At 39.4% G+C, this 14,415-nt stretch overlaps 1 protein-coding gene across 1 annotated transcript; it reads left to right on the top strand.

The window, feature by feature from the left end:
* Positions 1-817: 817 nt before the first annotated feature.
* Positions 818-14,391, top strand: LOC144639938 (WD repeat-containing protein 64-like; the record flags this gene model as incomplete). Its single annotated transcript, XM_078499203.1, is given in 20 exon segments — positions 818-883; positions 1,222-1,278; positions 1,395-1,503; positions 2,184-2,292; positions 2,425-2,467; positions 4,714-4,811; positions 5,855-5,934; positions 6,217-6,270; positions 6,921-7,006; positions 7,836-7,877; positions 8,034-8,118; positions 8,680-8,768; positions 8,876-8,935; positions 10,381-10,504; positions 10,917-11,086; positions 12,569-12,653; positions 13,191-13,249; positions 13,251-13,268; positions 13,845-13,966; positions 14,263-14,391. Coding segments are annotated over 20 exon segments (1,685 nt in total), but the record flags the coding sequence as incomplete, so codon positions are not given.
* Positions 14,392-14,415: the final 24 nt, after the last annotated feature.

Raw genomic sequence — 14,415 nt, 5'->3', positions numbered from 1 at the left:
ATGTACCTTATTATACTAATGGAATCATAACTGTTTTAATAGAGAATTCTAATCTTTTGATTTGAAACTGGCAGTCAGCTGAGAGGGACACTGCTACTACTGTATGACTTGTAACATCCTGCTAACATTACAGTAACTGTCGCTTTCTATACCCTTATGAAAAAGTTCCACAGAGTGATATTACAAATCATGCCACTTGTATTGCAGCTGTCATTTGATACAGTGTATGTAAAATAAACATTATAATAGCATAAGTTTGATTGGCTCTGGGAGTAATCTATCTTCCCTGTGCAGGAAAAATGTAAATACAGTTGAACCTCTCTAATACAGACATAGAAGGGACAGAGCAATATGTCCGTATTAGAGAGGTGTCCGTATTAACGAAGTCACCACTATGACATTACTTTTGACTTCATTGACAGCTTAAAGTATTTAGTAACTCAAAATGTTCAGCAACACAATGCTGCTTGTAAAAAATTAACTCTAAGCACAAATCCGAAAACGTCTAAGATAAATAAAGCATTGCGTCGTTTTTGGAAAATTGCATTACGAACACAAAATATCATCACCTGATCATTGGAGTGTCCGTAATAAATAGGTCAAGTTTATATGAATCTGTTTCCTGGGACAGAGGTTTAGTTTCCGTTGTCCGTATTATATACGTTTTTTTCTAAAGAAATATATGAGAATTTTGTTTGGATTTCAGAGATTGTACTTACCCGGTAATAGAGAGGTGGCCGTATTAGAGAGGTGTCCATACAGAGAGGTTTGACTGTACTTTCACCATACATTGACTTGTTTATACATTTTTTTGTTTTTCTTCTGTAAGGAATCATCATGGGTGACAGGTTGCGGCTTTTTGCCAAGTCTCAGGAGAATAGCAGTAAGTCACCATTTAGCAGCAACCATGTAGTTTTGTTGATTGTCCTAGATAAAATATTTTCACTGTGTACACACTGTACTTTATTCAGAACCGTAGCTACAGTGCATGTCACATCAAATTCAAGCTCAAGCATGAGTTGTTCATATTTGTTAATTTTCATAATTTATAACTTCTAAATTCCACCTGTAAGTACAGATATCATTTAAACTTACAGCCCTCTTGAAGTAGAACATCCCGACAGTAAAATGTTCAAATGATGCTGTATGTGTTAAGCTAATAGCTTGTGTCAAATTTAACCAGAAATAGTGATTTAATAGAGTTGTGTTGACTTGTCCCAGGTTACATCTGAAAGAGCATTATCTTTATGGGACTATAGAGCAAAGAGGAAGCAATTGGTTAGTAATTGAAAATGTGTGTGCTTCTGATCAATTTTCTATTCTTTCTAGTTATTTAGTTAATAAATAATTTGAACAATAAATAAAGCTTACATCACTTTATTTTGCCTTGTAAGACCATTTACCAAATCAAGCCAATGGAAAACTCCCCGCAGTGTATGATCTACATTCCATGGAAGACAGAATCAATGAATGAAGACACAATACTGTTTGGAGATGATGAGGGTAGGTATTTTCAGGGATGTCACTAAGGGCCAGCTGTTGGCTAATTTCACTGGCTGAAAGAGAACTTAAATCTGGCTGAAATTTCATGTAAAAATAAAGACTTACATGTTGGTAAACGTTTAGAGCTGCCAAGGCCAGAAAAGCCAGCTGGGCTTGTTAACAAGCTGGTTTAGTGTTTCTTAGCTACATCCCTGTAGTTTTTCTATGCTGACTTATTTGAAACTAGAAAAAAAAAATGGAATTCAGCAATTCCCTTACCAAAATGCTGCTAGTTGCTACAATGAGTTGGCTGAAACGAATACTAAATTTAACACTCCCCTTTCCCACGTTAAATCCAGCGCTGCTTGTGAACCACTCCCCCTCCCCCCTTTTCAATCTGGTACACAAACGAGGCAAGTCTTGCAGATAGTAAATCCAACATTGTTTTGGGGGGTGATGGGTAAAATTTGTCCAAGGTACTTAAAAAGTGCTGAATGTCTTGAGCATCACTTTTCGGCACTGATTGTAGTTCTACATTCACTTTTATTTGCCGTCCTCTTTTGCAAATTAATCAAAAACTTTGTTGAGATAGAGACAGTGACATTGGCACACATTGTTTGCTTGATTTCATTCCAAGCTAAACTTCTGAAAACTACAGCAAGTTGTAATGCTTTACTTTATTTTCTTTGCTTTAAAATCAGGGTATGTGAACATGATGACAGTGTCTTCAAAGGACCTTCATATGAAGAACTCAACTGCAGGAAAAACAGATTCTCAGATTGTCACTATTGAACCTAGCAAGCTAAGCTAGTAAGTACCATTTAACAACACACTAAATGCCTTCATTGGGTGCATGTGTGCATTAAAGTTTTCTATCAAATTTGGTGTATGATCCCTGGCCATGGCTACATTTACTGATTTGGAAACATTTTTTCTCTATAGTGCAATACAAAGAAGAAAATTCCATGATGACTGGGTGATAAAGGTTTGGCATACATGTACATCTTTTGCATATTATGTGTGTTACTGTACAACTGTGATGGACCTTAAGTATGATGATTAAACTACATGTACATGTATACTACAGCCTACAGCGGGGGGGGGGGGGGGCAACCCTGAAATGGGCTATTTGCAAGATTGACCTTATTTTCCTGCTGAAGGAATAGAATGTCAAGTGGGATATATGTACATCAAGGATGTCTTATCAGATCAAGTGTAAGGTGAATCATAGCAGCTCAGTACTGACTCTAACTACTGAAAGCAATGCAAAATGCTCTGTCAAACTGAAATGACAAATCAAGGCTGAATCCTGCATCAAGATAAAAACAAATGTGTTGTACCAATCACAATTTCACATACACATGTACTACAAAAATGTACACGTTTCAGCTGCAGAAAGTGTAGAGAGACCCCCCTTCCACTTCCCTTGCCTTCAGTTCCTTGAAATGGCATATGACCTTGAACCTAATCCCCAAATAATTGAAGGCGTAAGCGCAAGAAACGCACTTTGTGTTTTGGCCAAATTAAAAAAATGTCACAAACAACTCCAAATTTCGCACGCAAGTTCGTTTACGTGTGCTTAACATTGATCTGTATTCAAATTCGCTGAACCTAGCTTCGTTTTTTAGAAATTACGTATGCAAAGAACAAAGGCGTTTTGCAAAGCTTACGTTCTCCGCAGTCAGCCAGCAGCATGAGTTTTTCGACACATCGTGTGTAAATCTTTCCTTCTAGCGTTATTTAACTGTCCGGGGAGGTTGAAAAACGTGTCAGGCTTTTAGTTGCTAGCCACCATTTTGAGAATTCGCTTTACGAAAAGGACTGGATAACACATTGTGACGCGATGTCACCTGATAGGTGTCACGTGAGAGGAAAGAGAGAAAAAAAAATGGCCGTTTGTTCCTGAAAATCATTTGAAGCCCTTGGTTAGTTTTATCGTAAGTGCGGCTGCCAGGTGGTTGAAGGACATCATTAAGTCTGAATACCCGTAAGTTTACAGCATCGCTCGAAGAACTGAGTGATGTTTCTGCCTTTGTTTTGTACAACAGCGCTGTTAAGCGCTTTGGAAAAAACGTTGCAAACAAGGTAGTTTGGAGCCTGGCCGCACAGAGAGTCTAAAACAAGAGGTTTCTTGCCGGGAACTTCGTCAACACGAGTTTTACAGGGTCCGCTTGGGTTCTGCCGCGACAAAGTTGCCGAGAAGTGGCCTGGTTTATATGTTCCCCAGGGCACCTTCCCTTCGCAAAATATTTTCTGTGTCTCATTAAATATTCATCAATCAATCTATCGATTCGTGCGAACGAAAACCTCATAAGTTTATCTTGTTTTCGCGGGATTTTGTAGATGTGTGATGATGTAAGGAGTGGAGATAGAAGTGAGAGCAAGCCGGCGGCACTCAACTGAAAGCAAAAATATTATAATGTGACAACACGAGCAAACGTATTCAATCAACAATCAGTCTTTATTTCACTTTCACCTCGGCAAATTACAGCTAACGGTAACAGAGTAAAATAGTCTTGCCCGAAACAACAAAAACTAGATAACTGCAAACAGACTGCAGAAAAAGCTAGCTGCAAGCAAACTGGCGTGAAAGCTTACTGCATTAAAAGCGCGATCTATAAAAGGTTGAGGCTGACTCTGATCCTAAACTTAACTTGAAACGGCTTAACTCCCTAATCCCTTGGGGTTAGTGTTAAACTTTTTTTTTTTTTTTTTTTGCGTTAGGGCTAGGCTTTTGCGTTAGGGCTAAGTCTGTAACCCTAATCTGAAACTCTAATCCCGACCCTACGGCCTTGGGGTTACCTTTTGCGTTAGGGCTAGGACTGTAACCCTAAAAATTTAGCTGACTTCATCGTCTTGAGAAACAAAAGGTTTGTAAAAGAAAAGTCAAAAGACGCCGCGCAAGCAAAAACCTTGTCTTTTTGCATGTGTTATTTTTCGAAAACGAAGGAAAGACCAGCAAAATTAAATACAGGGCAGTGTTGAGCACATGTAAACGAACTTGCGTGCGAAATTTGGAGTTGTTTGTGACAATTTTCAATTTGGCCAAAACACAAAGTGCGTTTCTTGCGCTTAAGCCTTCAATTGATGAATAAAGCTTGCTGGGTTCTTAACCTTATCAGTTATAACCCAGCATGGTTCCCCTAATAATTTCCTGTTGTAAATGTTTAGCAATATTTCTTCAAGTATTAAAAGGAAAAAGCTAAAAGTGATCCTTATTATTTCCTTTAGCTCAAGTATTTTCCTCAACTGGAGATGTTTGGATCTTGTTCACCAAGCAGCAGTTATTCATTTATCTTGGGGAGCATTGAAAGAGTCTTGGATAACAGGTGAAATAATTTGTTTTTTAAAATTGAAAAAGTCAAGCAATGCAACTAACTTATACAGGGCTGGTTTGTGTTTAATGCTACAAGGTTGTGAGTTTGTGTATATGAAACAAAATTAAATATCAAATAGTCAAAAACCCCAGTTGACACTGGGGCTATCTACAGAGCACATAGGGCCACCAAACACAAATCCAGCTAGCGGCAGGCAGGCTTTTAGTCAGGATTTGAAAAATGGGCAACCAAACATTTCTATAAGACGTACCTCCACCTTTAGGACTGATCTGAGGTCAAAATTGAAGCATGTAAAATGCATTTTTGCAGTTGTGAGTGCAAACTTTATTTAAAGATTTCCAGACTTGCTAAAGAAATACTCTTAATACTGCAGTTGGTGTAAGTCATTTTTTCTAAAAAGTGGACATCCACCCGGGGGGGGGGGGGGTACTTGACCTAAGTTTAGGTATAGGGGTGCCGCTGAAGGTTTGAAACCCTGACCCTGTTTAGGACAATAAAAACTTAAAATGCCTACCCTGTGTAGGACAACACCCCCTATTCTAAGATTCTATTTAGGACAAAGGTCAACATCAACAATCATTTACGCTTTATTGTGATTGTGTCCCATACGCGATGTTTGAAGCATTGAAATGCAAAAACATCTATCCCACCAAATAAAATAATGCTTTTTATCGAAGCGAAAGCGAAAAAATGTAAATACATGGACGACAGTCTTGCAGACATACCCTGTCTAGGACAGCTTCAGGCCCTGTTTAGGACAGAGGAGCTTGAAATTATATACCCTGTTCAGGACCGTATAGGCCATATAGGGGAGTGCCCCCCCCCCGGGACATCCACAGGACACCTGCATGCAGATCTGGCAAAAAGCCTGGTGGCAGGGATAAGGGTTTGAACCCAGAACCTCTATTACATGTACATAATGTAGTGTCACTAGGCCACTCACCTCCTTTATTATTAGTAACTAATGATGTTAGCTCTGTGTAAAACTTAAATACCGGTAGCCTACATGTAATTTGCATACATTTGATTTTCAGCCCAGTAAGGGAGCTTGCTGTTCCAAAAGGAGTAAACTGTTTTGACTACTGCACAAAGGCCAATGTCATCATTACAGCTGGTAAATGATATTTCTGATATCTATCCTGCCATTGTATCATAAATACCAGGCCTCCATGGATTCTGGTACCTTATTTGATTTGATTTTTCCAAATTTTTGACAACCAACCCCTATCACTTTTTTATTATAAGAGCTCCCCCTCCCAATGGGACTAATCATCAGTTGGTAACATGCTGTTACTCTGACTAGTGGATGGTATTAGAGAATGATGTTGGTTTAAATGCTTAAATGCATGTGCAATTTAATATAGAAATGCTACCTGTTGAACTGTTTATTTACCAGGTGCAGACAAGGTTATCAGGGTGTGGCATCCACTCATCTTCACAAGGCCAACAGGTAAACTTCTTGAAAATGATTATTTCGTGGTCACATACATTTCGTTTAATGTTGGTTCTGAGAATGCCGTGGTCTACCACTTGCTACCACATCCTCTATTTTATGATTTCTCTCTCTTTACATCTTCCCCATACTTTTTGTTGACTTCGGATCCAGTGCTTGTCTATGGTCAGCCTTGAGAGTTATGCCCCGGGTTAGCGATTAAACATTTTCATCTGACGTCGTGTTCGTTGCACACAACATGGGGTTGCCAAATAAGCAAAGAGTGTTTGATCAAACATCGAACAAAGTGAGCCCACATAACGCTTTGTGCATATTTCTGCTGAAACTTCACATAAATGTGGTTTCTGATTGGTTGCTTTTCCTGCTTGGGCTTGCTTTGTTTGCAGAGGTGGCTAAATGATCAAACATTTGCTTGTGAAGCAAAATGTTGAATAAAAATGTTCAACATGGGAAACCATTTAAATGCAATGTTGAAAGAGGCAGATAAAGGGTCTGACATGCTCTTCCAACATGATGTTTGATCGTTTAGCCCAGGCTTTACATACAGTAGCTACAATGTGCATGATTTGAGTGCTTCCTTTTTCTCAGTATTTTTAATTAGTAGTCTAAATTAGGAAATACACAATGTACTGCATGTTCATTTACAGGAAAGCTCCTGGGCCATCTCTTCACAATTGTCGACATTGCTGTAAATGAAAAGGACCAGCAACTAATCAGCTTATCAACAGCAAGGGTAAGAATTTATGCTGTTAAGATTTTTTATACCCCCATGAAACTTGGCTCCCTTGACTTAACTGTTCTACAACATTGCACATTCTGCTTTCAATTGTTAGGTATTTTTCAAATTACATGTACCGGTAGTTAAATCGCTACTTTGAAATGGCTTGTCTTATTTGTCTATAGTGTGTTCTTTACAGGTAGTAGTAGCCCTTCACTCCTTTTCAGGAGCAAAGGCCATCAACAGTCTCTCGCCATAGCCTCCTGCCCTGTGCATCCCTCTCTAGCTGGTACCAGCTCTTGCCCATGGACTTGATCTCTGGTTTAAAATATCTTAGAGATCGTCCTAGGAGATAGAAATGGCCTTGGCCCTGCGGTATCCTTGCCACTTTCACCACGTAGCATCCAATTCTTCTCCGAAGGGGGCCTTTCCCTTCCCAGAACTGGTTACCTTAAAAGATTAGTTGATGTTTTGGCAGCAAATCAGAGTTTTTACAGGGTGGGGATGCTGGCCCCACGCCCAACCTCCAACCTGCAGGGCTGGGATGCTTGTTTTGTCTGATCCCTCTCCTGCAGAACAATCCGGCATGTTTAAACCTGGCAGGAGCACAAGGCTCCTGCCGGCACAGCTCTGGGGTTCGCAAGGGCATGCAAGCGTCGCCTTGACATGGCAGGGATCCCTGTATTGATGCCTTTAGTTAGTAAATGACTGATCTTATTGCTTGACTACTTCAAATCTGTTTTGAATAATAAAACAGAACATTATCAGTTCTTGTCACCAGCTTTTGTATATCAGTGACATTATGAGTGCATTGATCAGTCTCATATTCTTCTCTTTCTCTCAGGTGTTTAGGGTGTGGGACATCCAGACTCTGTCATGTTTACAGGTACGCAGATTAAAGTCTTAACAAGTACTTTTGCAGACTTCAGTTGTATAAGTGTAATGTTTTTACTAATTTTTAATGTGTCCAAACAAGTTTTGTGAGTCTGAGACACATCATATTTTTTACAAGGAAAAATGAATCCTTTTTTCCCCTTTTAAGGTGTTTACAGACAATGAAGTGAGGCCAGGGGAGAAGCGCATCTCTTGCATGCTTTTTGATGCTAAGCATGACAGACTTATTACAGGTATAAAGATCTGATTGGCATTGTAAGGCAGAATTACTTAACTAAGTTGTTACAGCAGCACTTAACACTGTGTGTAATGTTTCATTAGAGCATCCATCTGTCCATCTGTCTGTTAGTTAGTCGGTCAGTCAGTCAATATTCATTGAGGCAGTTCACGTCAGCCATCTGTCTGTCTGTCTGTCTGTCTGTCCAATAGGCGATTTGCATGATGACATCATTTGACTACAACTACCAGAATCCTTCGCATTTTCTTTTTATCATTCTAATTAGAGCAATTGTTTTTCAAACCCCACTGCCGATTCAAAATTTAAATAACAAATGAAAAGCGAAAGGAATTCTGGTAGTTGTAGTCAAATGACGACATTGTGCAAATGTGCTATTGTGCAAACTGACATTGCATGCTTGTTGGGGCAAGTAGCAGCTCTTGCAAGGTCTGACATGAATGGCTACTTAATCTTTTGGGAGAAAAATAGAAGGAACAATAAATTAAAGCTGCCACTCTGCTGCACAGGTGTGGTTTTCATGGTTTTATTTGATTTCTATGCAATCATCGATTTGTAGGTTGCAGTGTGATTGACACCTGGCCACTCACAAGAGCCATTCAAGACTCACTTCAAGTGCCTCACACTCATGACAGACCCATATGCCAGGTTAGATTTGTATTCTGTAGATTCCTTTTTCTCTCATACAATGTGCACGCTTGAAGATTTGCAAGAGGCAGCAGGTTGTAATGACCCTGTAATCCTTTATTTTTCAGCTGCTGTATAATTCCCACATGAACCAGGTCATCAGTGGCTGTACTGAAGGAATTATCAAGGTATTATTTTCATTAGACCAAAATTCCCTTTAAGTTCAATTAACATGAGCCTAGCTTGCATACAGGCTCCCTCGTGTAGTATTGGGCAAAAAAAATTAAAATCCAAGTATACCCAGACTGCACTGAGCTGGTACACTCGCCAACTTTTTGTTTGTCCTATGCCCCACTAGGCTAATGTTAACTACACAACATGTTAACCATGTATATGCTCCAGTGGTTCCTGATATGAGTACATGTAACACAACGTATTACAGTGGAACCCCGCTTTAAGGACACCCGCTTAATACGGACACCCCCGTATTACCGGCAGTTTTGATGGTCCTGACGAAAACCTCATACATTTTGTCTTAAATTAACCCGCTCAATACGGACACCGGTTAATACTGACAACAGACACTTTTCCGTGTCCCGAGTGACAAACTCTTATACATTGTCAACCCCGCTTTACGGACACTGTTTATCTGTGCACTGTCAATTTATATTGCCGCGATTATTTGCTAACTTGAAGACATTGGGCCCTGGTCAAATAATGACATAATTCAAAGAGTTAAAACGATTTTATTACAAAGAGAAGCTTAAAAGTTTCACTTTCTTTGTCTTTTGCTGCGGCTATCGCTTGTGTCGCAAGCTAAAAACGTCCGAGCAAAGTAAAGTTACCAACTATTTCAAATGAGTTTGCAGAGTTTAAGAACGGTTACGGTCAGAGTTTCAGTTATAACTTTATAGAAAACGTTTCGTTGCTGTTGAATGCATTTTGTTTCAAGAGTATAAAGTAAAGTTGCGATATTTTTAAATAATCCACTGTTGAGTTTATTAAAGACAAAGTATAGTCCGAGTGTATGACTAGGTCGTAAGGTTTTCGTAAAAACTATAAATTTTTATAGTCGGAGAGTTCACAGTTGGTATTTGTTTCAGTTACAGTACAATACACAACGTTTTGTTGCGCTAAAAACGTTTGCCTTTGTCTTTGTGTCGATAAAACATATATCCGTGACTTTTTTTCCGAGACCCTGCTTAATATGGACACCCCGTTAATACGGACAATTTGGCCTGTCCTCTTTGTGTCCGTATTAACGGGGTTCCACTGTACCAAAATTTAGTGCCTTTGTTCAGTTGACATCGTGCATGCATTATTTCCAATTAAAAAAGAGGAGAAGACCTAGTAAATATATAACATTATTTGTAAAAGCTGCAATTATAGTTAATATATGCACATGACAGGAACCATTTCTTATATAACAAGTCATTGGCTTCCTTAGCACACAGTTGTACAATGCAAAAAAATTGCAAGTCATATTTAATATTGTTGCCATGCAGCAAAAACAGACAATGTACCAGGGCTGCACATTCATGTTGTATTTTTTCCTAGGGTATTCACAACTTCAAGTAAAATCAACAAATAATCATCAAAGCTTTGCATTTTAACAAGACTCTTTTTTGTGCAGGTTTGGGAAATGGAGACAGGTCAGTTTGTCTATCAGGTAACCGACGCCCATGGTTCATCCACTGAGATCACAGCCATGACAGTTGACAGCTCAGGCTACAGGCTGGCCACAGGAGCCTACAATGGTTAGTAATATTATAATCCTAACTTAAGATTACTGGATCTCTACAAAATTGAATGACTTATTATATTTTTACAATTAGTACTAAATTTTAGTAATGGCACATACTGCACATACTATCAGTGTACACCTAACCCTTTGCTCCTCTCTGCATTTTGTTGAGGACATTACACAAAAAGATCTCACTGCTACACAATTATGCTGTAACTGTACAACAGATTTCCCTTGTACATAATACATACAAGTTGTTAATTGTTAGCAGCAAACTCCTTGATGTTTTCAATTAAAATGAAGAACTACTGTACATGTGTGCAAAAGTCCACAAACCTGAATTTTGTGGTTCACTCTTGCATTTTTTTCTCTTACAGTACGTATATTAGAGGTATGTTACACATATATTTTTTGTTTTGAATCAGGTTCTATTAAAGTGTGGGATTTTGGCAGTGGGCAGCTTTACAAGAAGTATCCAGATGAACACACCAAAAAGCGTCATGAAGACACGATAACTGGGCTGGCTTACCACACCATGTACAACAAGAGGTGCCTACTGGTCTCCTCATGGGGAAACAAGATAAGGATCATGGAGGTTAGAATTCAATTTACACAAGAATACTTGACAATTGGTTCATGCTTTAGCGTGCTCCATCGAGTTATGGAGCACGCGGGAAGTTTGGAGAGCACAAAAGAAGCGTAAGAGGCAACTCTAGCTTCTTAAGTGCTCTCTAAACTTCCCAAGTGCTCCATAACTCGATAGAGCACAGCTAAAAGCATGAACCAATTGTTTTATAACATTGCCGGTGGAATTGTGCATCAAAACCGGCCGCGGGAAAAAAAACTGTTGTACAGTGTGAGAACATAAACTTAGCGGTCGAGCAATAAATTACACATGTACAAGTTTACACGATTGGAGCAGTTTTTGTCAAATGGCTGATAAATTGACTAAGTTTATACGGTGGCAGAGCGAAGGGAAAAAATGACGAAAACAGCAAATACTGCTGTTGATTCTGAGGTTATTTATTTCTACCTTTCCAAAGGCTTTCATGATTTCATAAATATTTCCGATTCTGAGGTTAGTTTTCGCTGAATTAAGCTTAAAATTAAAATGTTTACTCCCGAGTGGAAGAAAATTAAAACAAAAACAACCTCGAACAGCCGAACAGATTCCAAGGGTTAAACGAGTCAAAGAATTCGTTTCCATGCTAAGTTTAAGTATTTTTGTGGATCGATTTTATTTGTTATTGATGCAAATAAACATTTATTTTTGAAAACGGTAGTTGAATGAAGGGCCCGATTTTTCCCAAGCGGCAAAATCACAACAGAGCCGTAAACGCTTTGGTGTAATGCTTAAAACGTGAAAACTTTCGTCAGGCAGCTAGTTTTTATTGCCATCGAGCTGTTGTCATTCATGGCTGGCCCACTATTTCACGTTAGGGCCGTAAAAAAATGATTTTCGTCCTTCGAGACTCGCACGTTAGTTGTTGTTTGAATGAAGAAAAGCACACAAACAACTTTGACGGCAAGATCGAATTTATTTTCTCTTTCGCTCTCCGTCTCGTAATAAGAAAAAGCTTACCTTGGAGCTCGTATCCTTGGAAAATATTGAAAGGATTCACTTTTCATATTCCGAAGATAAGATGTCATCTCTTTCGCAAAACACAGCGTATGAGCTTTACTCAGTGGGATTTTCACTCGTCGATTACGTCATCAGCGTGCTCCATCGGGATTTTGAGCACGCTTACGTATACTGAATTTGATTGCGCGGCTCTGCTAGCTATGTTATAATAAACATTGCCAAACTCTAAACGTTCTGAAAACTAAAATCAGACCTCTTGTTATTTTTTTTCTTTGTTTGTGTGGGCTCATTCTTTTGGTGGGAGGTGGAAAGTGGTTGATTTTGTTGTTGTTTTCTGTTGTTACATGTTGTTGTTAGCCTGTATAGCAGGCGTCTGTGTAGTTTCCAAGCACGCGTATTAAAAGGGCGCGAGATCGCCGCCCCCCGCCTTTCGCGCGTCCCATACATATGTTGTTGTTGTTGTTGAAGTTTCCTCTTCTCTTGACTGTTCCACAGGATCCAGCTGAAGTAGCAACTCTGATTGAACTGAAGGTTTTAAGTGATCTCTATATCCCACCAGTACCCTTACGCATTGAGAAAGGTAAATATATTCATTACAAGTGCAGGAAACAAAATTATCATTTTAGGGTTTTGTCCCATCATACCCATAGGCCTTTCTCACCAAGAAAAACCCAAAATGGAACAAATTATCATTCAATTCTTATCGTTGCAGTTGGTATAACAGGTTCTTATTCATGATACCAAATGGTTAAAGCTTTAGTGCTGGAATCTGAATCATCTAAACTCTTTGGTTATATTTAGGGACGGACCTTTTTTTTTGGGGGGGGGGGGGGGGGAATCAAAAATCCTGGAAAAAAATTGTTTGCAAAAGCAAAAAAAAGCCCAAATAAATTGTTTGCAGACATAAAAAAACATTGTCTGCAGGAAGATGCAGCTAAAAAAAATGAAAATTAAAAAACTTGTTTGTCTTTAACAAATTTTGATCCCCTCTCCAAAAAAATGATGGTCCATCCCTTAGAGAACTTAGTTAATTCCTCTGTGTGCATTAAGTGACTTTAAATGAGCAGTCCACGTGTGTATGTATTCCCCAGTAACCGTCTATGCTTGATTTTTCCAGACGAACAAACACCATTCATTTCCAGAGCTCCCCTTCCAACCATTGGAGAAACCCAGGAGGGTCAAATCAAGCAATGAAGTAAGCCTTTAACAACTCACTCAACGCTATCAGCAAATGTTTCCCCAGTTCAGTGCATGAAATTATGAGGGTGAAGCTAAAAATTCGCGAGAAAGCTTGCAGGGCATGTTCTCGCACAGCTGTTTTTCTTACAACCTGGCGTTTCCCATTCAGTGCGAGTTGTTTCCACTTCCTTCTTATGCAGTACCATTCCATAAAGGTCCGGCAAAACGAGGAAATTCGGAAACATGTTTCCATAATTGTTTTCTCGATTTGCCATGTTTCCATGCCGCGCGAAAACACGGAATGTTTCTGCGGTGTAGCAGAAGCAAACTTTGCTTCTTGGAAACAAAAGTTGGCGCTGGAAACAATGCTTCCCGTTTGGCAAAACTTGGAAACATGCGCGCGCTACGAATGTGCTCGGAAACATGTTTCCTCGTTTTGCCAGGCCATAACGATCTGAGAGCTTGTTGCCGGTCAGTAGTCACTAATCAACAGTTCAATTCGCGAATTATCAGTCACTAAACAGTTGTGATTGTAGTTCTAGTTGCCTTTTAGCATCAGTGTAAACTTTTTTTTCTGTACCGTACTCTTCAGGAGCATGTCCTCTCGCATTGTGAAGTGACCTGCCTGGAACTTGTATCGCCTTTGCTCTTTGCTGGAACAACTAGTGGAGAAGTGATCATGTGGAATCTGGAGACAGAGAAAATCGTCTTAAGGTTAGTCAGCTTTTAACAACTTAGTTTAGTTTAGTTTTGTAGCCACTGCCGCAGACTTAAAGCATGTTAAAGCCTATGTTCCTGTTAGACTCTGCATTAATAGGTATACCGAGAGCCTCAAACATGCACTATAGACCTCTGTGGTGTTATGCTTTGGCATTTCAAACACCAAAAAGAAATAGACGGATGAATACTGAATTTGATTGTGCGGTTCTGCTAGGCATGTTGCTGATATTCGTAGAACCTCCCAGTGTTGGTTTCTCAGCTCAAACATTGTCTTGCCATTCTGACTGTAGGTGTGAACCGCCAAGATCCAGGAGTGCAAACAGTAGCAAACACAGACGCAACCACCGAGACGATCAGCTGGTGTACAGCTGCCTCTACCTTGTTCATCGAGTTAGGAAACCCATCATATATGGCAAAGGGTATTATTAATAATTACAATAAAT

Source organism: Oculina patagonica, unplaced genomic scaffold, assembly GCF_052425735.1.
Source record: "Oculina patagonica isolate OP01 unplaced genomic scaffold, crgOcupat unplaced151, whole genome shotgun sequence".
Lineage (NCBI taxonomy): Eukaryota > Metazoa > Cnidaria > Anthozoa > Scleractinia > Oculinidae > Oculina > Oculina patagonica.
The sequence above is the reverse complement of the archived record's forward strand: the minus strand, read 5'-3'. Positions and strand labels throughout refer to the sequence as shown.